The sequence below is a fragment of the Halichoerus grypus genome, chromosome 13, assembly GCF_964656455.1.
Source record: "Halichoerus grypus chromosome 13, mHalGry1.hap1.1, whole genome shotgun sequence".
NCBI classification, from domain to species: domain Eukaryota; kingdom Metazoa; phylum Chordata; class Mammalia; order Carnivora; family Phocidae; genus Halichoerus; species Halichoerus grypus.
The window spans coordinates 81,400,737-81,425,205 of NC_135724.1; the positions used below are offsets into that span (position 1 = coordinate 81,400,737).

The window sequence follows — 24,469 nt, forward strand, 5'->3', positions numbered from 1 at the left end:
ACTGGTTTAGACGGATATCCAGGTTCTAGATCCAGAGTGTGTTGTTTGGTAGAAATATACACGTAATCCCTACTGCTTCCTGGTTTCCTCATGTGTAAAATAATTTACTTATTTCTTTATTCAACATATACGCATTGAAAGCCCAGTGCCGGGCACTGGTCAAGGCACTGAGCCACAGGAATGAATAGGACAGACTACGCCCCTGCCTGCATGGAGCTCACATGCTAGTGGGGGAAGACGGACAGTAAGCAAGTACATGAATGCATCAGGCAATATGAGAGTGATGAGGGCTCTGCAGAGAGTCGAGGTGGGGTCATTCTCTGAAACACTTTAAATTAGGGGGGGTCAGAGAGAGCCTTTTGGAGGAAGTGACATTTCAGCTGACTGATGAGTAAGAGCCAGTTCTGCAGAGATAAGAGTAATTCAGGAAGAACTATATCCAGTGCAAGATGAGTTGAGTGTGGTGTGTATGCAGATGGGGAGAAGCCTGGTGTGGTGGGAGCCCAGTGTATGAGAGGGTGGGACTTGTGTTATGGGTTGAATTTTATCCCCCCAAAATATTCAAGTCCTAACTCCTGGTATCTGAATGTGACGTTATTGGGAAATATGCAGATGTAATCAAGTTAAGATGAGGTTATTGGGGTGGGCCCTGATCCAAACTGACTGGCGTCCTCCTAAGAAGAGGAAAATGCCTGTGAATATGGAGACACACAAGGAGAATATTGTATAACAACAGAGGCAGAAAGTGGAGGGCTGCAGTTGGAAGCCAAGATATGCCAGGGACTGATGACCACCATCAGGAGCCAGGGAAGAAGCAAGGAAGGATTCTCCCCTGCCCTCCCGACACGTTGACTTCAGACTTCTGGCCTCCAGAACTGTGGGAGAATCCATGTCTGTTGTCTTAAGCCACCTCGTTTGTGGGACTTTGTAAAGGCAGCCTGAAGAACCTGACACACCTGGCAAGGAGTTGAGATTTTTTGTTGTTCCTGCTGTGGATGCCAGAGGAAACTCCTGGAACTTTAAGCATGGGTGTGGCATTACTTCAGTGACACACACAGAATGTATGTGTGTGATCTCAGGAAGGACTGATAAAAATAGGGAAGTCAGTTGGAGGCACAAGATGTTGGTGGCCAGAACCAGGGTGGTGGCAGTGGCTCTTGGTGAAAATGCACAGCTTCTGAAACGATTTTGGAGGCAGACCAGTAAGATGCTGGTGGATTGGAAGTGGAGGATGAAGAAAAGCAAGGCTTCAAGGACGCTTCTAGATTTTTGGATGGTCTCTAAGGTTTCTGCCAACTCTTAAGGCTTATGGAATTTGGGAGGGCAGTGGTTTTGTGTTTGGGATGCCACAGTTGAACTGCTGAATTGCCAAGAATGAATGTGGGTGTGTTAAAAATGTCACCCATCCTTGCCCAGCTCTGCTCAGTTCCTACTGTGAGCCCATGGGCAGCTCACTCCAGCTGCCAGTCATTAATAATTCCTCGTGGCAGTCTCCTCAATAAATGCCTTCTCTTCTGACCACAGAGTAAGACGGCATTACAACTTGTTGCTTTTTTTTAAAACCATCATTCTCTCCAGTTTATGACTTTATCTGCCATTGATTAATCATTGGCTAAGTTTATTGGAGGGTGGATTAGTTTTATTATTGCCCTGTAGGGACATAAATGCAAGGCCTTTTTATGATGAACGTGAACTTGTAGCTTAAAAGAATCACTAAACTCAAATGGCTCCTTGGGGCTCCCTGAGTTACTGTGATGTGATTTGTATCATGGAAACTTCTTCGTTTGGAAACCTACGGTGTCCTCAACTGGTGTAGGCTTGTTTGTAAAAACTAGATGCGGACCTAGTTTGGGCTGCTGTAACAGAAGTAACATAGGCTGGGTTGTTTCAACAACAAACACTTCTGGCAGTTCTGGAAGCTGGGAGGTCCAGTGTCTGGTGAGGCTCACTTCCTGGTTTGTAGATAGGTCTTCTCATTGTGTCCTCACTTGGTGGAGGGCAGAGAGAGAGAGGAAGGGGGGGTCTCTCCTTAGAAGGGCACCAGTCCCATTCATGAGGACTCTGCTCTCATCTCATCACCTCCTCCCAAAAGCCCCACCTCCAAATACCATCATATTGGGGATTAGGTTTCAACATGAATTTCGGAGGGGATACAAGCATTCAGTCCGTAGCACAGATATCCACTGGTTTCCCATGCACCCGAGCCCTCCAGAATCTCAGGTCTTGCTCCCATTCTAGGACAAACCCTGGCAAACACAGACCCCTCCGGGCATCAGGGAGCCCCTTACTGCTCCTCCTCAGACAGTGGCTGAAGGGGAGGCCTTGACATCTCAGATGGGACTCGGCCCTCATTTTGCAGGGAAGATTTTGGAATATGGATTAGGTTTGATCCGACCGCTGTTTCTGGGAGGGGAGGGCCATGTTCTTGCTGAGTGGCTAAGAGCATACACTGAGGTCCAGCTGCCTGAGTTCAAATACAGGTTCTTCTGGCTGTTGTCCTTGTGACACTGGAGAAGTCCCTTGAACTCCCCTCATTTCAGTTTTATCATCTGTGAATTAGCGGTAACCGTGGAACCCAGGCACAGACTCAGTGCGCACGTTCACGAGATTAATGTGCATGGCCCTCAGCACAGAGCTGGGCACACAGTATGCACCTGCTTCACGTTACCTCGACCACCTGGTTAAACAGGTGATGGGATTCCTGTGGGAAAAGTGCATCTCAGGTTCCCAGCAATCAGTTAACATCCAGGCCTTTTGAACAGGACCTTCTGTGTGTCCAGATCTTGCTTTTCCCGTCTTTTCACTGACATGGTTGATAACTTAGTCTCTTAAGGAGAAAAGTTTGGAAACGTTCGAACATGGCCTTGGAAGCAAGGGAAAAAAAATTCTGAGATGTGACGAGTTGTTATCTGTAAGTGACTTTGAGTGTGTGAGTGGACGGAGGTGCTGCGGAGACACAGAGCTGGCTGTAAACGGGCCAGTAACTTCTCCCTCCTTACCGTTTGGAATCTCTGCCTATTGATCAGGGGGCATTTGGTGTCTCTGCCTCCTGGGGAGTCAGGTTTCTCTGGGCTAGGATGATTTAATATGCCTGGAATGGGCACTGCAATGTGATTTTGTTATTCTTCTCAGGATACAAGACTGAACTATATTACTTGTTAATTTAATGGTGTAGTTGAAGAGTCTTGTCCTCCGGATTGGGACCACTGCCCCTGAGGATACAGAAATCCTTTAGTCCAGAGCAGTTCAGGGCTGCCAAGGCTACTTATTTCATTGACTTACCCATCCTCTTCTGCCTCCAAATTGGGGTGGGCAGGAGGTTAGAACTGCGGTGTGTTTACCTGCAGGAAGGCTGGAGGGATGGGCAAGGTAGCACAGATTTGAACACATTCCACTAGACTTTGTTCTTCTTTAGAGATAGCAGCTCTTGTGCACTGGGGAGCTGAGTGAGCAGATGAACCCGTGGAGGCCCGCAGTCAGACTTCATGGTACGTGGTGCCGGACTCTCCCCGTGTCTGTTTTTCTCAGGCCACCCAAGTGCTGGGGGGACATTTGAGCTGGATGGCACATGGACTGTGAGGAAGCTGGTTTGTATCAACCTCCAAGAATCTCTTTGGAGTCAGCTGGGGCTTGGGGGATGGGGAGTGCTCCCATCTAGTGAGTGATGCGGCCGTTACATCAGGAAAGGCCAGGAAGGGGCCTCAGAAAAGTCCCATGTTCCCTGACTAATTGGGTTCATCTGTTTTCCCTCATTCTATGATGCTGATGTGCCTCCTCACAACCTAGAGAAAGAGTGTGTCAGGCACACTGAAGAAAGATTGTTGGTTCCCTTCAGAGAATGGAGGATCCTTGCCTGGAGATTGATTACCTTGAGTCTTGCCAAGTTCATCTGAAGCAGAGATGGGTGCTTATAAGAAGCAGAAGACCTCTGGGTTCCAGCTCTTTGGACGGGAACAGCAATCACTAGGGAAATTGGGAGGCAATGGGGTTGTTGCACGTGTCTCTATGTTCAGTCTCTAAAAGTGATATCAAAAAACTCTCTGTGAGATCCCCAAGGATCTTATCCCACTCTAGAACTATAGGTATGCCCACTGATGAGCAGAGACTACCTGGTACATTCTTAGGTCATTTTCAAATCAAAATGCTAGTATGAAGAGCAAATGCCTGATGACAACTTTTCCTTTCGGCAGAGAACCCAAGACACGGAGATGAGAATCTCCCATTTTGTGGGTCCCTGAGTTGTAAGTCAACCCTTTGAGACCCTTGACTGGCCAAACTATGTTTATGGAGGGGAAGGAAAGAAGTGACTTGTTCCTACGTCAAGAATGTCCGCAGAGAAGAGGACGGCAGTGGCACTGGTAGATTGTTCTAGAACAGGAATCCAACTTTTTCTGTAGAGGGCCAGATGGTAAATATTTTAGATGTTATGGCCCAACTGGTAAAGTCGAGGATGTTATATAAAAACTTATATAACAAGAGCGAAAACACATTTCTACTTTTTTTTAAAAGATCTTATTTATTTTGAGAGAGAGAGAGCGTGAGAGCACAAGCAGGGGGGAGAGGCAGAGGGAGAAGCAGACTCCTCGATGAGCAGGGAGCCCAAAACGGGGCTTGATCCCAGGACCCTGAGATCATGACCTGAGCCCAAGGCAGACACTTAACCAACTGAGCCACCCAGGCGCCCCTATATCTGTTCTTTTCATTTCATAGGAAAGACAAGAGAGAATGAGAGCAATGGGCACTTGTCCAAGGTTGTCTCTCTGTAAGTGGCAGTAGGATTTACACCAAGGTCTGTGAATTCAGAGTACAAGCTCATGACCACTAGGCTAAGGCATCCATCCAAGAAAGAGCCGAGAATTCAAACTACAATAACCAAGGCCTCAGACCTCAAACCTTTGTAACCACTCTGTATTTTTATTTATTTGCTCTTTTATTTTTGTCTCCTCTCCATCTGTCTCTCTGAGTGATTGCCACCGTCACCCTGCAAGCAAAAAAGGGCTGGTGGGCTTCTCTTCGGGAATATATATCATGTGGGTGGAGAGAGCAGTGGAAAGGAAGGAAATGGGTACCTCCTTCTGGTAGTAAAGTCAGAGCAGGGGAGGAAGCCCAGGGAATCAAGAAGATGGCATCAGCTTTAATTAAGAAAGCAGACCCAACCCAAGGGATTTATGTGAGCTGTAACCTCTGAATGCTTAATTCAGGAGGCTTTTAAGGTTCTCTCATTTGATTTATTTTTCTAATCCTTCCACCTGTTTCTTCTCATCCATTCCCTGTATCCAACGCTGTTTTCTTGCTGAGAATTGTGTGGTCAAAAGCCCCTCCCAGCCAGGTCCTGGCGGTCCCCACGGTCCATGCCAGGCCACCGTGGCCCTGCAGACCACAATTCACAAGACCCAGGCTGTCTAATCTAACGCACTGCCTTTGCTGGCCCGGGCTTTGACTCTCAGTACTACAGAGATGCCCTCTGCTTCATTGGATGCCTGCCTGCTGTGGGCACGCCCTCTTACCTGCTGGTCCGCATACCTAACCAGCTAGCCAGCAACAGTAAATGGTACCTCCCAAACTAATGGCATAATTTTTTCCACAGACCCTCTATGGGAGGTGACATGATTCCAGCAGATCCATGCAACTATTAGGAGCCAGCCCCAACCTGAGAAGCATATTGTCAAGAATATTGTCCGGGAAATCCACCATTTCTATAGTTATACAATGACCTCAGACATAGGTGAAGTAGATGCTGTACTTTGAGGGGCTCTGGGAGAGCCTTTTCCTTCCTGGAATAATTTTTCCCACCGGCCTATTTCTGTTTAAATTCTTTTGGTCAAGCATTGCCCTTCCTGGATTCTTCTTTTTAAAAGGGGAAGTCTCAGGGTGCCTGGGTGGCTCATAGGTTAAGCATCTGCCTTTGGCTTAGGTTATGATCTCGGGGTCCTGGGATCGAGCCCCACTTTGGGCTCCCTGCTCAGCAGGGAGTCTGCCTCGCCCTCTTCCTCTGCTACTCCCCCCTGCTCATTCTCTCTCAAATAAATAAAATCTTAAAAAAAATAAAAGGGGGAGTCTCTGGGTGAGGTAACACACTCAGTGGCTTTAGTCTAAATAGATATTAGTTATATTCCTTTCATCAAAAGAGATGCGGCATCTTGGGTGCACTGGGTACCAGCCGTGGGAGGTCATTTCTGGAGATGAGAAAGAAGTTCAGAAATGTCAGGGGGATGCAGATAAGATCCAGCACTTAACAAGTGCTTCCAACGTGACCGGCGTTGTTCTGAATGCTCTACCATACTCACTGAATTATCACCATAGCCCCCTGCGGCAGGTTCTAGCATGGCCCCCATTTTACAGATGCGGAAATGGAGGCTCAGAGAGGTTAAGTAATCTGCCCAAGGTCATACAGCTAGTGAGTGGAGTCCAGAGTTGGGCCTGGAGCCAACGTATCTTGTCTTTCAGTGTGAAATTGTGCTAAGACTCTCCAAGCCCACCCTGAGGCTCAGTGATTCTCTAGGAGAAGTCCTAGGACTCAGCATGTAATTTGATTTATTACAGCGAGAGGCTACAAAGCAAAATCAGCAAAGGGAAAAGGCACATGGGGTTAAGTCCAAGGAAAACCAGGAGTGAGCCTCCAAGAGTCCTTTCCCAGGGGCGTCACATGGGACATGCTTAATTCCTCCGGAACAAGTTGTGGCGACACGTGTGAAATGTTGTCTGCTGGGAAGCCCCTTAGACACCCAGCACCCTGGATTTTCACTGGGGGCTAGTCACATAGGCACCCTCTGCCGAGCACATACCAAAATTCCAGACTCCTGGAGGGGAAGCAGGTGCTCAGCTTAAACCACACTGTTTGTACAAATGGTTCAGGCCCAGTGAGCCTCAATCTCGTCAGCTCTGGGAATGGCAGAAACCCTCCTGAAATCCACGCTGTGGTCACCAGCCAAGGCCAACCTTGCAAGCGGGTCTGCTGTGTTCACTCTGTTAATGCACAGGTAGCCGATCTACTCATCAGTGTGTCTGAAAAGGAGTGATTTGCTTTTTTCCCTTTTCTATAAGGCTTGAGCCCCCCACCCCCAATAAATCCACATTTATCTCAGGATTAGAATGCATAGGGGCACTTGGCATAGCATTTATCACATAATAAGTGTTTGATAGATATTGTCATCCTCACTGGCTGCTTCCTGCTCATTTCTGTGTCTGTTAGATCTGGTAAGGAGCTCAAGTTAACTCGTAAGTAATTAATGCTTTCTCCATTCCCCCTGTCGTTCCCAGGCGGCCCCTGTGAGGTTGAGGTCAATATCTCCAGCACCGGCAAGCTCCCCAATGGCACCGTCTATGCAGCCAAGGGCTCCCAGGTGGACTTCAGCTGCAGCAGTAGCTCCTGGCCTCCACCGATGGTTGAATGGCAGTTTCGGGCCCCAGATTCCAGCACCGAGCCCTTTGGAAACAACCTGACAGTCAGCTGCTTCACTCTGCTGCTCATGTCACAAAACCTCCAAGGAAACTACACCTGTTTGGCCACGAACGTGCGCACTGGGAGACAGCGAAAGGTGACCACCGAGCTCCTGGTCTACTGTGCGTAAGAAGCGCTCCCCTCCCCCCTCCCTCACGTCCTCACCTTGACCCTTCGTGAACTGCATGTTTGTGCCTCTTCCTTTTGTCTACAAAGGCATGCCTGCTTCACGGGTCCTAACGTGCTTCTGCGGCTCTCTCAACACACATGTACACACCCAGCGCTGTGTGTCAGAGAGGGACTCGCTGCTAGAAGCTTGCTGCTAAACAGGGTTGCAGGAGAGTCCCTGTGAGCCACAGAAGGAAATTAATGCCAAGCCTCATGCTTGCTTTTTTTTTTTTTTAATTGAGGTGAAAGTACAGAACAACCATTTTCAAACTTACGACTCAGTGGCATTTAGTACGTTCACAGTGTTGCGCAACCACTGCCTCTGTCTAGTTCCAGAACATTCTCATCACCCCAAATGGAAATCCCATTGCCACTGAGCAGTGACTCCCTCTTCTCTTCATGGCTCCCTGGCAACTGCCAGTCTGTGTTCTGTCTGTCTGCTTTTGCCTCTTCTGGATGTGTCGGGTCAATGGACTCATGAAACACGTGGCTTGTGTGACCGGCTTCTTTCACTTAGCATCATGTTTTCAAGGCTCATCCATGTTGGAGCAGGTGTCAACACTTCATTCCTTTCTATGATTGAGTTAATATTCCATTGTAGGGAAAGACCACAGTTTGTTTATCTGTTCGGCCATCCTCATTCTGTCCATGAACTTGGGCCCTCTCGCACTGCTAGGAATCAGCAGTCCACAGACCTTTATTCTGGGGGTGAGAACACAGCAGATTCCTTGGATGAAAACCACTGTAGACGTGTGGAGTGTGCTCATAATCCATGCTAATGAAAGGAAGCTTCAGAACAACAAATTAGTGAACGGGATAATAACACCTTTCTTAATTCATACGTTATTCGGAGCCTTTATAAGTCTCTGTGTTCTGTGTCATAAATGACATTTATTATTTATGAAGTCATAGGTGCTTGTTAGAGGAAACAGATGAGCGTAAAGAAGAAAAGAATATTCTAACCATCACTTTGGTGTAGTATCAATAATTTATCTTGTAGATGACATGTATCTACCCATCCATGTAAGATCCAAACTTATTTCTATTTATGCATGTTATATAAAATATATAAAACATACATATATAATACATAATACAATATACATATATATCCATAATATAAGTCTGTACATATACAATATACATATACACATACAATATACATAATATATATACATAATATGTATAAATGTGTAATATATACTTACATTGTATATGTATATAATATATACATATATACATATAACATGTATAATGGAGGCGCCTGGGTGGCTCAGTCGTTGAGTGTCTGCCTCCGGCTCAGGTCATGACCCCAGGGTCCTGGGATCGAGCCCCGCATCAGGCTCCCTGCTCAGCGGGAAGCCTGCTCTCCCTCTCCCACTCCTCCTGCTTGTGTTCCCTCTCTCACTGTGTCTCTCTCTGTCAAATAAATAAAATCTTAAAAAAAAAAACATGTATAATGTATATACATATAAAGTATACAATATATGTATGTATACATATTATACATCTATAATGTGTGTGGATTTTCATATATAGTTACTAACACATGAGTTACATTGGATTTCCAGGTTTGTAACTTGTTAAATTTTTATGTGTTTTTAGTAATACACGTACATAATAAAAAGGAAGTGTATGTTAAGGGTGGGGATGAATCCCACCTGTACCCCCCTGGGGACCAGCACCGTCCAGTAGAACTTTTTATGAAGATGGAACTGTTCTATTCTGTATGGTCCAGTACAATAACCACCCACCACATAGGGTTCCCGAGCCCTTGAAATGTGGGTGGTGTGATGGAAGAACTAAATTTGTAATGTAATGTAATTAATTTAAATTTAAATAGCCACATTTAAAGGCCACTGTGGCTAGTGAGAAATGCAAAGATAATCGAGGCCCACAACCTTGGAGATTTAACACTCAGCAGAGGAAATCGGACTATTGTCACACACTAATTTGTGCTAAGGAGCTATTTCAAGGTATGCTAACTGGGCATGATGTTTCTCTGATACCCCAGTTCTGTAATCCTTAGAGCCAGCCCAGTGGTGATCTCCGAGTCTGCGACTAAGCCCACATGCTCTGGTGTTTTGCAGTCCCCCCTCCATCAGCCCCTCAGTGCCGGGCAGAGATGTCACAAGGATCACTCATGCTGCAGCTCACCTGTCGCTGGGACGGGGGATACCCAGACCCGGACTTCCTGTGGACAGAAGAGCCAGGAGGTGTGGTCGTGGGGACGTCAAAGCTGGGGGTGGAGATGCTGAACCAGTCCCAGCTGTCAGATGGCAAGAAGTTCAAGTGTGTTGGGAGCCACATAGTGGGACCGGAGCTGGAAGCCAGCTGTGCGGTACAGATCAGTGAGTCCGGCTTGCCTCGTCCCGGGTTGGGGTCCACCCGTCTTTATTCTGAGAGAACCGTTTGCAGGGTCTGGGAAAGAAATCCCAAGATAACGCAGTGAACTGAATTGTTTCTTCCTTTGCTTTGTGTTTCCTTCCTTTCAAACGTTAAAGATGCTTAACCAAGCTTCTTGGCTCTCATCCAAGCCGTTTTCCACTCTTGACAGATACTAATTAAGCACCTGCTACGTGTCAGGTACTGTTTCCAGGTATTGGGGATGGAGTGGTGAACAAGACGGGCGTGGTTCATTTAGTTATGTAACAAACACCCCCAGAATTAATGGCTTACAACAACACATCATTTATTTATCTTATGATTTCTGTGGGCCAGGAACTCAGGGCACAGTGGGTTTGTCTTGGCTCCATGATTGCTGGGTCTCAGCTGCAAGACCTGGTTAGGAGGGTTGAAATTGTCTGAAGGATCTACTTCCAAGGTGCTCACCCACATGCCTGGCAGGTTGCTTCCTCTCCATGTGGGCCTCTCCACAGGGCCCCTTAACTGTCTTTACAATATGGTGTTGGCTTTCCCCAGAGCAAGTGATGCAAGAGGGAGCAAGCCAGGCCGACGCTATCCTTTCTCTGAACTACCTAGCCTCAGAAGTCACATGGCATCCCGACTGCCTCTTCTGTTCGTTAGAAGTGAGTCACAGTCTGGCTCTACTTTCAAGGGGAGTGGGTGGAATTGGGCTCCACTTTTTGAAGGGAAGAGTGTCACATGATTCCTGGACGTGTTTTTGAAACCACGACCACTCGTCCTTCATAGATTCTTCTGTGTGGGGGTGGGGGTGAGAGGAAGACAAAGTCCAAACACAAGTAAGGTAGGCTCAGATAGTGATAGTACTTGTGAAGAGGATGAAATGGGGTGTGTGAAAGAGTCTCTTCTAGGAAGAGGGCCACTGTTCCTCAGGGGCAGGGAGGTCTCCTTGTGGCGGTAGCGTTTTGAGAAGAGACCTGAAGGATGGGAAGGAGCTGGCTGGGTGGGCTGAGTGTTCCTGGCAGAGGAAATAGCAAATGCTGAGGCCCTGAGGTGGAAACGTACTTGGCATTTGACGAACTGAGAGAAGGCCAGTGTAGCCAGAGGGCCGTGCATGAGGTATCCATGAGGCTAGATGGCTGTTGTGGGTTGAATTGTGTCTCCCCAAAAAACATCTGTTCAAGTCCTAATCCTGGCTACCTGTGGATGTGGCCGTATTTGGAATAAGAGTCTTTGCAGGTGTGATGAAGTTAAGATGAGGTCATACTGGGTTACGGTGGGCTCTATTCCCGCGACTGCTATCCTTACAAGAGGGCCATTTGGACCCAGACACACGGGGAGAATGCCACATGATAACGGAGGCGGGGACTGTAGTGATGCCTCTGTAAGCCCAGAATGCCCATGATGGCCGGCGACCGCCGGAAGCTAAGACAGGCATGGGATGGTGTCTCCCTCGGGAGCCTCCAAAGTAGTCAAGCCTGCTGACACCTTGATTTCAGACTTCTGAGTTTCAGAGCCGGGAGAGAATGGATTTCTGTTGCTTCAGGCTACCCGGTTTGTGGTGCTTTGTGATAGCAGCCCTGGGGATCTAATACAACTGGATGCAAGGACCAGAGAGTGTTGGGTTTTGTTGGCCGTGGGGAGGATTTTCCTCACGGCCTGTCAGGATAATTTACCTCAGAGGGGCGGCCGTGGAGAGCTGGCCTGCTGAGAAGAGAGCCTTGCTGTTCCAGGAGGTGTTCGTTGTCCCAGGCAAGTGGCATTCACATGGCTGTCCCTTCCCCACTGACTCATTCAGCAAACATGTCCCGAGTGTCTGATCTGTGTCCGGTACCTGGCTGGCCTCGGGCAACAGAAGGGACAAGGCTCACTTTCTGCATTACAACAGGGCTTGGCACATGATGGCCCATGGGCCAAATCCAGCCCAACTGGTAGTTTGCAATTTTATTTTTAATGAGATATAACTCACATAACATGAACTTCACTATTTCGAAGCATATAATGTGGTGGTTTTTCGTACATTCACAACGTTGTACTTAACCATCACCGCTGTCTACTTCCAGAACGTTTCCATCACCTCACAAAGAAGCCCTACCCACTGGCGGTGACTGTGTGCGAGTACTTCGTTCCCAGGATTTCCATCGACGTGGAGTGTTACCATTAAATCATTAATTTTTTTAGACTTTTCCTATTTGTTCATTAGGACGTGGCATAACTGTTTTAATTTGGGTTTCTTTGATCCTGGTGTGGTTGGCAATTTTCATATGCTTCTTGCGTCCCTATATATCATCTATGAATTAATCTGTTCATATCTTGTCCGTTTTTCTATTGGGTTCATCTTTTCCTATTATTCCCTAAGAGTACTTTATATTAACTTTATCAGTTAATTTCATAGAACTGTCGTGCCTGTCATAGGTATTCTTCTGTCCTCCTTGGCTCCTAAACTACATTTGTGCCTCATCCCTGCTGTGATCCGCAGTTTCTGATTTTGAAGGGGTCACCTCTGTCAGTCCTGCTCTTTTAGGGTTTAGGGTTTTCTTTGCCTGTTTCCAGATCATTCACATGTTGTTTGTAAGCCTCGCAATAGCCTGCAGGTTAGACAGGACGTTTTGTAAGTTGCAGATGTGATACGGTGTGAACCGACTTACCCAAGATTCACCTAGCTTGTAAGTGATTGAAGCCAGCACTTAGCCCAAGCTGGGCTGACCCCAGAACCCTTGCCTCCCACGGGGACCCCCTTCCTTGGGACCTAGTCTGGCGAATCTTTTTGGGTAAGAGCTATGTACTTAGCGTGGCACCGGGTCCCGTGGAGGAATACCGAGTCCTGACCTTTGAAGGACTTAAAATTTACTCGGAGAGAGAAGTCCGAGAACCATGAAATAGGCAATATCAATAATAGTGACATTGATATTTACTGAGTGCAGAGCATGTGCAAGGTGTTGTGCTCAGTGTTTTCCACACGATCTCTTGCTTGTTCTCACAATCACCCTAGGAGCTGAGTGCTCACATCACGATCGCTAGGGGAGACCTCACAGTTCCCTGTGTCCAACTCAGATCAGACCCCAAGGCCACAGGGATGCTGCATTGGGAACTGTCTAGGACAGACCTGTGATAGACAGACTAATGCTCCCCCTACAGAGATGTCCATGTCCTAATCCCTGTGACTTTACCCTACATGGCAAGAGAGACTTTGCAGCTGGGATTAAGATCTCGAGATGGGGAGATTATCCTGGATTATCGGGGTGAGCCCCATGTCATTACATGGGTCCTTCTAAAAGGGAGGCAGAAGGGTGGGACTCAGTAGCAGGAGACATGACGACAGATGTCAGAGGTTGGAGTGAGACAAGGAGGGGCCAGGAGCCAGGGAATGCAGGTGGCTTCGGAAAGCTGAGAGAGCGAGGAAATGGATTCCCCCCCGCCCGGGGGCCTCCAAGAAGGAATGAGCTCTGCCAACACCTTGATTCCAGGCCCACAGGATCATTTCCAACTTCTGACCTCCAGAACTAGAAAAGAATAAATCTGTGTTGTTTTAAATCAGTTTGTAGCAGTTTATTACAGCATCAATAGGAAATGAATATAGCTGCCTCATTGTCCCCTCGAGCACTCCTGGCAGGCTGTGCGCCCATTCTTTGTACGAGCAATGTGGCTATGATGCATGCAAGCCTAGAGTGTAGATGAGGAATGTGGGCTACAAAAGCCTGGCAACTTGGGCTTACAAGAGTAACCAACTCGGGGCTCCTGAGCTCAGTGTCAGTTGCGTGTCTGACCCTTTTTTTTGATGAAGATTTTATTTATTTATTTGACAGACACAGCGAGAGCAGGAACACAAGCAGGGGGAGTGGGAGAGGGCGAGCAGGCTTCCTGCTGAGAAGGGAGCCCGACTCGGAGCTCGATCCCAGGACCCCGGGATCATGACCTGAGCCAAAGGCAGATGCTTAACGACTGAGCCACCCAGGCGCCCCGCGTGTCTGACTCTTGATTTTGGCTCAAGTCACGATCTCAGGGTTGTGAGCTCGAGCCCCGCATCCAGCTCCGTGCTCAGTCGGGAGTCTGCTTGGGGTTTTCCCTTTCCTTCCTCTGCCCTTTTCCCCACGTGCGCTCTCTCTCTCCCTCCCTCTCTCTCTCAAATAAATAAATAAATCTTAAAAAAAATTAAAAAAGTAACCAATTCATCCTGGTTTGCCCAAGACTTTCTCAGTTTTCTCACTGAAAGCTCCGTGTCCCAGGAACCCCCTCAGGCTTCAGCAAACTAGGACAGTTGGTCACCCAAAATCCTAGGGGCACCACTTATTTGGTTGTGTGACTTTGAGCAAGTAACTTAACTTTCTCTGGGTCTCAGTTTCCTTATCTGCAAAATGGGGTAATAAGTTTAACAGTGCCTAGCCCACAGTAGATGCTCAATAAATGTTAGCTTTTATTATTACATGAGACCAAGTGCAGGACAGAAATTCCTGGAGTTGCTTCATCAGGAAGGTAGTAATATTCTTGAAAATCTCAGGCCATGGCTTGAGTCTCCCTGAACATTTGTCTGTCTTTACCTTCTGATCACCAGGGAGCCCCTCCCTTCTCTCTGAGCCCATGAGGACTTGCTTCGTGGGGGGCAATGTGACGCTCACCTGCCAAGTGACTGGAGCCTACCCCCCTGCCAAGATCCTGTGGCTGAGGAACCTCACCCAGCCTGGGGTGGTCCTCCAGCCCAATGGCCACTATCTCATCACGCAGAATGGCCAGATCTCCAGTCTCACCATCCGCAACTGCTCCCAGGCCCTGGATGAGGGCTACTACGTCTGTCAGGCTGAGAACCCTGTGGGGGTGCGGCAGGTGGACATCTGGCTGACCGTGAAAGGTGAGTGAGGGCAGGGGCCCCAAAGGAGGACGGTGAGAGCTTCAGAGGACCAGGCACCAGCATGGGGACAGTTTGGTTCTTCCCTATACGCGGGTCACTGCCATTGGGGAGAAGGCGTATCTGCTTGACTGTGACTTGATAAGGTGGAAAAACTATTATCCAGTCGTAAATCTCTAACATTGCGTGGGGATAAAAAAAAAAAAAAAAAAAAGAATTTATGTTGGGGCGCCTAGCTCTTCCATCGGAAGAGCATGCGACTCTGGATCCCGGGGTCATGTGCTGGAACCCCACACTGGGTGTAGAGATTACTAAAATAATAATAAAATAAAACTTAAAAAAATAATAATTTGTTACATCCCAAAGAATATATATATTATAAATATAAAATACATAAAAAACAAAAAATGTAAGTCGTGAAGCATAATAGCAAAATGCACACCTGAGAAACTACCATCCCGCTTAAGATACAGAGGGGTGCCTACAATGCTGAAGTTATTTGTAGGTAGTGTGGCCAGATTTAGAAAATGACAACAAAGCTAAAAAAAAAAAAACAAAACAAAACCAGGATGCCCACTTGAATTTGCATTTTAGAAAAACAAAGCATTTTTTAGTGTAAGTATATCCCACATTTTCCATGGGACATACTTATTCTAAAACAGGATTCATTGTTTATCTGAAATCCAAATTAAATGGGCATGTTGTATTTTTTTCGGCCAACCCTACCTCTAGACCCCTTTCCAGTCTCATCCTGGGCCTCCTGAAAAAGGTAAGCAACTATCCTGAATTTTTTTATTCAAGAAAAATTTTACTACATGGTGAAATCCTTGCTGTTTCCACTCCACATTTTGTTCCTAGGGTTTATTCATGCCAGCATGTGTAATTATACTTGGTACCTCTTCACTGCTGTAGGATTTTCTACTGTGTCGTGGTTCCACAACTAAGTTACTAATTTTCCTGCTGATAGACTTTGGTATTGTTTCTGATTTTGATGTTGTTGTGATGAGCAAAAGTGTTGCCATGAAAACCTTTTACCCAGCTCCTTGTGTACACATATATAGTAGGTCCCTAGGCAAATATTTCTCTAGGATATATGTAGAAGGAATAGAAAGGAAGGGTTATGCACATTTGTATCTTTCTGGGATAATAGCAAATTATTTTCCAAAGTGGTCGTACCAATTTCTATTCACAGCAGCAGTATTTAAGAGTGTTGAGTTGTTCTGCATTTTTGCCTTCAGGCTTTGTGATTTTTGCCCATTAAGTACATGTAAAATGGAATCTTACTATTGTTCTAATTGGCCCTTCTCTGTTACTAAGAAGATTGAGCATTATTTCATATGTTTGCTATTTGTGTTTCTTCTGTGAAATACTCACTGTGTCTTTTGACATTTTCCCCTTTCTTACAGATATGTAGGAGTTCTTTAGAAATTCTGCATACTAATTCCTTGTTAGTTTTACATGTTACAAGTATCTCCTTTTAGCTTGTTTGTCTTTTTTTGCTTTCTTTTTGGTATCCTTTGATTAGCAGACATTCTTACTTTCATGTAGTTAATTTTATGGATCTTATATCATTAGCAATTTTTACATCTCAAGAAATCTTATCTCCCCCATGGCCACAAAGATACTATCCTATACTTTCTCCTAAAAAGTTTTAACATTTTGCCTTTTACAGTTAAATCTTTAATCCATCTAGAATTGATTTTTGTGAATGGTGTGAGGTGTGGGGATTGAGTTTCTCCCCCGCCCAAATTTGGATAGGGATCACAACATGTGATCGATTCCAGCACCATTCTTGAATAATTCCTCTTTTACTCACTAATCTGTCATCTATCAAATTTTCTTTTACGTGTAGTCTGTTCTTGGGTTCTCTATTCTGTTCCATTCATCACTACTGTTTATCATGGGACCGATAGCTCACCCTCTTCATTTCGGTGGCCTTATAAACAGTCTTGATGTCTGGAGATTTTAACCTTCCAGTCTTCCTTTGCATCACATGCTTTCCACAAACTGTCTGAGGTCGGGAAATGAGATACTTATCTTCTTTATGGAGAGGTCATATGCCTTGCCAGATATCATGGAACCAAAACAAAACTGAGACCCAGGCAGAGGAAGGGAGCTGTTGCTCTTTGACCAGCACGTGAAAGAATCAATGGAATGAATCAGTAGTGTGATTTGTCGGGGCACCTGGGTGGCTCAGTCGTTAAGCGTCTGCCTTCGGCTCAGGTCATGATCCCAGGGTCCTGGGATCGAGCCCCGCATTGGGCTCCCTGCTCGGCGGGAAGCCTGCTTCTCCCTCTCCCACTCCCCCTGCTTGTGTTCCCTCTCTCGCTGCGTCTCTCTCTGTCAAATAAATAAATAAAATCTTTAAAATAAATAGTGTGATTTGTCTTTGCAGAACCTTTAAATATCGGGGGACTTGTGGGCACCATCATGAGCCTCCTCCTGCTGGGACTGGCTATCATCTCAGGGCTTATGTTATATTACAACCCCGTGTTCTGCTGGAAAGGTAAGGATTTCTTGGGTCCCTTCGTTTACCTTTGAGGCTTCTTGAAAGGGTGTGGGTGGGGGAAGGAGGCCCCGGTTGTGCTCCTACCCAAGGTCCCATTCTATAGGCTTCTTGACTGGGGCCGGATGTACAATAATGAGTCACTTAAGTACCATCCCTGAACACCCTGTCACCTGTCATGTTGGGTCAGTTTTCTCATTTCTCCGTTTCTTTTGCAAACGTTAGATTAAAAACTTTGCTGAAGTGGATGTTACTGGATATTAATTTTCTTTCCTTTCTCCCTTCAGTAGGAAGCACTTTCAGGTGAGTGTTCCTAGAATCGAGTCAAAAACCCATTTCCGTGGTCTGTCTTCCCTGCTGTTTTTGTTTTCTCTGTAAGAGCAATACTAGCAGCCGCTGTGGAGGACCCACCATGTGCCGAACACTGGGTGGAGGGGCTTCGTTAGGCCTTATTGGAAACTCTTTCATAAACTCTTCAGGAGGGTGGTGGCACCTCCATTTTCCAGATAAGGAGATGGACGCTCAGGGAGTTAAAGTAATTTCTGCAAGCTCACCCAGGAAATGAATAGCGGCGCCTGCGTTCCGATCCAGGTCTGACTGATTCCAAAGTCTGTGCTCTTTTTGTGATGCCAGACCTCAGCGTGTAGTACCAGACCCCAGACCTCAAGCTGGGCTCTCACTGAAGCATAAAGATGGTGTGTGGGCTGTGAGCCCAGGCATGTGCGCATTTATTTTATTTAATTTCCTAAAAAGAGCTGAAAGGAAGAATAAGTCATAGTCTCACAGCATGTTTTGGAAGACTAGTCTGAGCATGCCCTCCCAAAAGGAAATCTCAGGGGGCGCCTGGGTGGCCCAGTCGGTTAAGCGTCTGACTCTTGATTTTGGCTCAGGTCATGATCTCAGGGTCATGGATTGAGCCCTAAGTCAGGCTCTGTGCTCAGCGGGGAGTCTGCTTGTCCCTCTCCCTCAGCTCCTCCCTGTGCTTGCGCACTATGTCTAAAATAAATAAATAAAATCTTAAAAAAAAAAAAAAAAAAAACCTCAGTAGGGACAAGGTAACTAAATGGAACTTGTGTAATCATTTCCTAAAGAGATTCTGGGTTGGAGCAAAGAAGTCTTCTCTTTGTTCCTTTTAACCAGTTTATGAAGGGATATTCCTGTTCTGGGATGATCTTTCATGGGAAAATGTTACCTTTACTGCCCTGTATTTGAGGGACATCTCCCCAGTGAGCCTTTCATTCCCCAGGCCTATTTCTCACAGGAGGAGGCAGCGAGGCATAGTGGAAAAACGCTTTGGAACTAGCGGACCTGGGCTCACATTTGCACCTCTGCCATTCCCAGGCCCTGTGCTCTTGGAAAATCCCTGATTCTCTCTAAGCCTCTGTCTCCTCATCGGTTTTCCAGAAGGAGACTGTGAAGATTATATGAAAATGTAATGCTCCTAGCACTGTCACTGGCCCGTGGCATGTGTAAGAAATGCACAGTCTGGCTGGGTAGGCAGAACCAGCAGTGAACTGGAGAATTAAATGCTAAACCGCTGGGCATGGACTCCAAGTGCAATCATGGTTCAAGGGCTTGCGGGGAGGGAGAGGACTTTCCCTGGGCCTTGAATAATGAGTAGGAGGCAAAGTTTCAGTAAGTAGAGCAGAAATAAAGGGCGTTTCAGGAAAGGAACGTAGCATTCGTGTACGTGCTGTGAGGGGAACTAAAATGGTAGGTTCCTGGGACAAAGAGTCACCTGCCCAAGGAGCAGAGGGGAGTAATAAAACCCACCCAGGAAAATACGTAATTGTCTGTAGGAATCTGTGGCTGCATCTCTTTGAGAGATTACAATCACACCATCCTCTCTTAACTGAGGTGAACGCACAAAGAATTTTCCATGTTACAAAAGAGGTTGCCATTAATCCAGTGTTTTCTATTCAGCGAGGGCTGATGTTAGGGGAAAAAGAAAGGGGTATCTTCTTGATTATTTCTTCCCCTTTGGAAATTAGCGGACAAGACATGGGGGATGTCATGGTTTTGGTGGATTCAGAAGAAGAGGAGGAGGTAGAGGAGGAAGATGCCGCTGAAGAGGAGGAAGAAGAGGAAGAAGCAAATGAGAGAGAGGCGTCGCCAGAAGAAATCCGTAAGCATGGCCACGTTCACAGAGTGACTGCCCTGGTGAATGGGAATGTCGACTGGATGGGCAGTGGGCTCCAGGCTCTGCAAGGTGAGCTCTTTCTCCTTCAGAGCACTCTGTTAGGCTGCACTGGGACTCCCAGTAAGAATCTCTGAGAGGTGAGTCTAGTTTTAAAGGGTGGGGAAGGTAGTTAAAGCTTCATCTAGGATCTACTGTCAACTCCCGACCCCACAATTAAACTGACAGACATTTATCAAGGACCTGCTCTGGGAAAGGCACGATATTGGCATTGTTGGGGGAATAAAAAAAAAAAAAAACCGATCATAACTGTAGGCAGGGAGCTTTCCAAGCCCAGTCAGAGTGTACCGAGGAAAACAAGACGGGAAACAAGACGGAAGCAAGATTGAACCATCACTTTGAGAGAGCAGTAGAAGAGCTGTTGCAAGGAGGAATTTGATTATTGCCAGAGGAATGATAGGCTTAAAAATCACAGGACCTCAGGGGCGCCTGGGTGGCTCAGTCGTTAAGCGTCTGCCTTCAGCTCAGGTCATGGATACCAGGGTACTGGGATCAAGCCCTGCGTCTGGCTCCTGGCTTGACGGGGAGCCTGCTTCTCCCTCTCCCTCTGCCTCTGCCTCTTCCCTGCTCATGCTCTCTCTCTCTATCTCTCTGTCTCAAATGAGTAAATAAAATCTTTAAAAAAGAAATCACAGGACCTCAGAGAGAGGTGAGTGGTCGAGGGGTGCATTGGTTGGGAGACACTTAATGGCAGAAGGAGGATATGAAGCAAGTCTTTCAGGACAGTTGAGTTTGAATAAGCAGAAAGGAGAGAGAGAGAATTCCAGGTGAGGGGACTGGCAGGAACCAGGTGATGCAGTATTAAGCAGTATCAAGCACGTCTAGAGGATCCTGAGTGAAAAGAACAGGAGAAAAGGGGAACACGCACCCTGCCCCACCTGCTCCCCCGTGAATTCCCGTTCGGAGGCTTACCGGTGAAGGACTAGGAAGTGCAGTGATTGAAAACGGATGGTGGAGATGGAGTGACCTCTTGTTTAGCTCACTCAGACTCGGATCTGCTTTTCCCTCCTGTCCAGACGACAGCAGTGAGGAGCAGAGTGACATCGTTCAAGAAGAAGACAGGCCAGTTTGAAGAAAGAGAACTATCCTCCGTTATCCCGTCTTAAAAGCCTGGAAAACTACGTTGAAGATGAGCTTTTCATCCTGCTTTGACTTGACTTGCACCCCTGCCTGAGGGCTGAAAATGGTTTGGGACACTCGGCGAAAAAAGAAAAACACACACACACAGATTGCCTTCCCCACCCCCCCCCCCCCCCGCTTTTTTATTCTAAATTGGTTTGATTTGCCGTTAAGTTTTCTCATTGATGTTAAAACGTGTTGGGAACAGGCAGCGCGTGGCGGGGAAAGGTGCCTTTGGCATCTGAGGTGCCCCCTTCACTGTGACTCTGGCTTGATCCAGGTTGACTGATGCTGATTTGGAGGGGACAAGAGTGGGGGGAAGCACCTGGCCTCCATGCACAGTGCTCCCAGTACACTCTTAGAGGTCCGTGACCAGCTTGCCCCATACACACAAGGGATAGTGTGGGATGATAGGGACACCTCCTTTATCACTGCCCGGAAAGCCAGGCAGACGTCACCTCCCTGGAAAAGGTGAGGAGGTGTCCGATACTGATGGGGAGCCAAAGGGAGGCAGTTTGGCTCAGGTTTTGGAGTTGTAAACACCTAGGCTTGAATGTGGGCCCTGCTCCTTACTGGTTTCCTGGCCTTGGGCACGTTGCTTTCCCTCTGCCGGGGCCTCAGTTTCCTCATCTGTAAAATAGGTGAAATCATACCTGCCTTACAGGGTATGGTGGGGACTAAATGAGGTATTGTGGATGGGAAAGTGCTATCCAGCAGGTGTTCCGTAGATGTTCTCTATCCTCTCCTCTGCCTTCCCTAGTGGAAGAAACTATGTCATCTGTAAGTTACAGGCTGCTGCCTGGGCCTCTCGTTCTTTGTAAAATGGTTTCAGAGGAAGCATTATCAGGGCTCTCCTGACGCTATTTGCTTCCCTGGAGGTGTAATTCTTTTCAAAAGAGGTAGGGGCCCCTAAGAGGAAGTGCCTTTCATTAGAACCTCTCATTTTGCCGAGCTTCATATTGATACAAAAGCCTCTTGGGTGACTCCCTAGTAGCTTGCAGATTTTCCCATTCTCCCCTTTCTCCTGTGGCTTTGAAAGAAGGCAGGAGAAATGTTTTGCAATGGAGTACCTGGTGATAAGTACTCCTTGGGCAGACTAGTTCCTCTGGCCTCCGTTTCTCGATCTTGGAAATGGGGACGGGAAAACTTGTTTCCTTCCTCCTACTTAAGGAGAGTATGAGGATGCATTGATCAACAATGTAAAGTTTTGAATGAAATAACATCTGATGAGTTTAAGCTGCTGTTTCCAGATCCCTGTACAGCCCAGAGATTGTTCGTCTCTGATTTCGTCCAAATCTCTTATATGTCAGAGACCTAATAAGGGTGCAAAAGATGTGTGCTAAACATGAAAATCTGACTTGAGTTTGCACTCTTTAATGTTCATATCCCACTTGCTGGGCAAGAGCTGAGGCTTAAGGGAGAGCTTCCTTTCTCCAAATAACAGGGACTGGGACTCCAGTAAGATGAGAAGCTGGTTGTCTGCAGCGTTCCCTTGTGGACTGCAGACAACCCACCATGGAAGATACACCAAAAGTGAGAAAATCATCCTTGCCAGGTAAAATTTATTGTGATGCAGTAAGTGCCAACTGGTAATTCTCACCGTGGGACTGACCAGGAACTGCTGCGAAGAAAAAGGTGTCACAGGGAGAAGTCTATTTTCTTGGACGAAAAGATTGAACTGAGCAAATGACTAGGAGTGAACCCCGTCCCCAGCTGAGAGCCCTGTGGATCGCAGAGGCTGGCTGCAGGTTCTTACCCCCAGCTAATCTGGGGTGTATAGCGAACTGCAGTTCTTATGTGCTGGGGCTTCTGCCGCCCAGGACTTCCTGGATGTCGCCACTCTGGACAGCCCAAGTCACTGTTTCAGAACAGGAGACTTGAGTTGCTTCTAAATCACTGAACTCTGAGTCCGTCTCCCTTTAGAATCTTCCACCATTAAATTCCTGACTTTGAGGGTTCACTCTGCAGAGGCAACCATATTAAAAAAAGAAAAAAAAAGAAAAAAAACAGGAAAAAAATTCCTAGCTAGGAACGCAGAGAATGATTTGCAAGATCACTGAGACGCTTTGCAGAACTTCTCTTGCACACGCACCTGATGATAGGAAATCTTTGGGGCAAGGGTTTTCCGCTAGCAATTGGGGGCTTCAAGGTCTTGTTGCCAAACGCTCTACACCCTAGATTAGCTGAGTCACGACTTTGGTCACTCGTATCTGAGCCCTGGGTCAGTTGAGAGCACGGGTACCAGCGGCCTTCAAGTTTTAAGGATTGTTAAAGAATTAGGTCTTTCTTTTATTTTAAGATGACTCATCCCTAAAACTACAAGCATGAGACAGTGGGTTACAAACTCTCTGTGGCAAAGTCCAGGTTGTTACATTGTGCTGTTACACAATCGTATCGGAAGGTATTCTGAACTCCAAGATCCACTTATCAGAACCAGGAAGATAAATACTTAACGGCTATCACAACTGACATTTCAGAAGGGGACACTGGGGAAGGGCTCAGGCAATCCTGTGGCTTTGATATTAGTTCTAATTCTCACAAGCACATATAGGCCCTAAGACTGCAGACAACCCACCACGGAAGATACACCGAAAGTCAGAAAATCATCCTTGCCAGGTAAAATTTATTGTGATGCAGTAAAAGTGCCAACTGGTAATTCTCACCGTGGGACTGACCAGGAACTGCTGCGAAGAAAAATTAGCAGATCCCTCTGCATTATTTACATTTTAATATTTGGTGTGCTGTGGGGGGGTGAGGGGGGTGGGGACAGAGAAATTTATTCTGAGGTTATAATATGAATTTTTAAAAGATTATGGAATAAAGTTATTTTTAAATAAATGCTTTAATGATCTTGATTTAGACTTGATTAGTAAACTGAAAGATTTGGAGAAATGGGTTTGCCTCCCCCAGTTTTTTACTAGCTTTCCCTGTGTTGGTAATGAAAACGTTCCCATTGCCATTTTATTCTTTGTAGATAACTCTCTCACACTGAGACTCCTGCACCTTTCCTGATCTCCTTGAGAAACTTGTTCTTCCATTTTGTCCCCCTTCCCTCCCGATGCCTCTTTTTGGTCAGACTGCATGCTTTCTAACATTAAAGGGTTAGGGTAGCAGTCTTCAGGGAGAACCTGCATCTGCTGCTGGGCTGGCTGAAAAGACGAATTCTCTCAGCTGTCCTGTAGTTGTGGGTGGCCTTGGGAGTTCTTTACTGGGCTCAGCTAATTGTAACCCCCATAATGTCTCACGGGACCTCCCACTTTCCTGTCCTAGGCCCAGGCTAGACCGCAGTTTTTAGAGGAAGCTTCAAGTCAGTCTCCCTCTTAGGTCATTCTTCCTCCCACCCCTTTCTTTACTGCCCTCCAGGCTCGCTCCCGGCTCCCTCCTTGCCCTGGCCTTGCTCCCCAGCTCTTTATCACAGCGGTTCCACCTTAACTTACTTCCTTTCGAACCAAACCCATGCTTCCTACCTTAGCCTCAGTGTCCCACGTTCCTTTCCACCCAGCCCCTCCCTTTGAATATGTGTGGGTTTAATCCAAGCTGGTTTCTGAGTCCCCACTGTACCCCTGGCCTGTTTCGCTTCTCTCCCTGTTGTCCCCAACACCTCTTTGCGTGAACTTCCGTCCTCCTAGGTCACACCCATGTTTACCCAGTTTGTCCAGATTTGGACCCCCACTCTTCTTGGATTCCCCCCCTTTTTTTGTCTGGCCCGCTGCCCCTTTCTCACCGCGCATTTTAACCTTGACATGCTCGTTTTCACCCTCCATTTTCCGCCGGGTTTGTCTTTTTCTAGTTCCCATTTTTAAAAACCGGCGGCTTACCATTCCTAACCCC

General features: G+C 46.8%; 1 protein-coding gene across 5 annotated transcripts in view; it reads left to right on the top strand.

The window, feature by feature from the left end:
• Positions 1-22,000, top strand: part of VSIG10 (V-set and immunoglobulin domain containing 10) — a 29,731-nt gene extending 7,731 nt beyond the window's left edge. For 2 of the 5 annotated variants that reach the window (XM_036083308.2, XM_078060916.1), the window contains 7 exons: positions 7,261-7,563; positions 9,700-9,960; positions 14,526-14,819; positions 17,212-17,322; positions 17,610-17,625; positions 19,314-19,531; positions 20,536-22,000. In XM_036083308.2, the coding sequence (XP_035939201.1) occupies positions 7,261-7,563; positions 9,700-9,960; positions 14,526-14,819; positions 17,212-17,322; positions 17,610-17,625; positions 19,314-19,531; positions 20,536-20,591 (1,259 nt within the window). In that variant the 3' untranslated portion in view covers positions 20,592-22,000. Of the gene's footprint in view, positions 1-7,260; positions 7,564-9,699; positions 9,961-14,525; positions 14,820-17,211; positions 17,323-17,609; positions 17,626-19,313; positions 19,532-20,535 lie in introns of those variants that run through there. The other 3 variants (XM_036083319.2, XR_013443495.1, XM_078060915.1) reach the window with 3 other exon arrangements.
• The last annotated feature ends 2,469 nt before the right edge of the window (positions 22,001-24,469 follow it).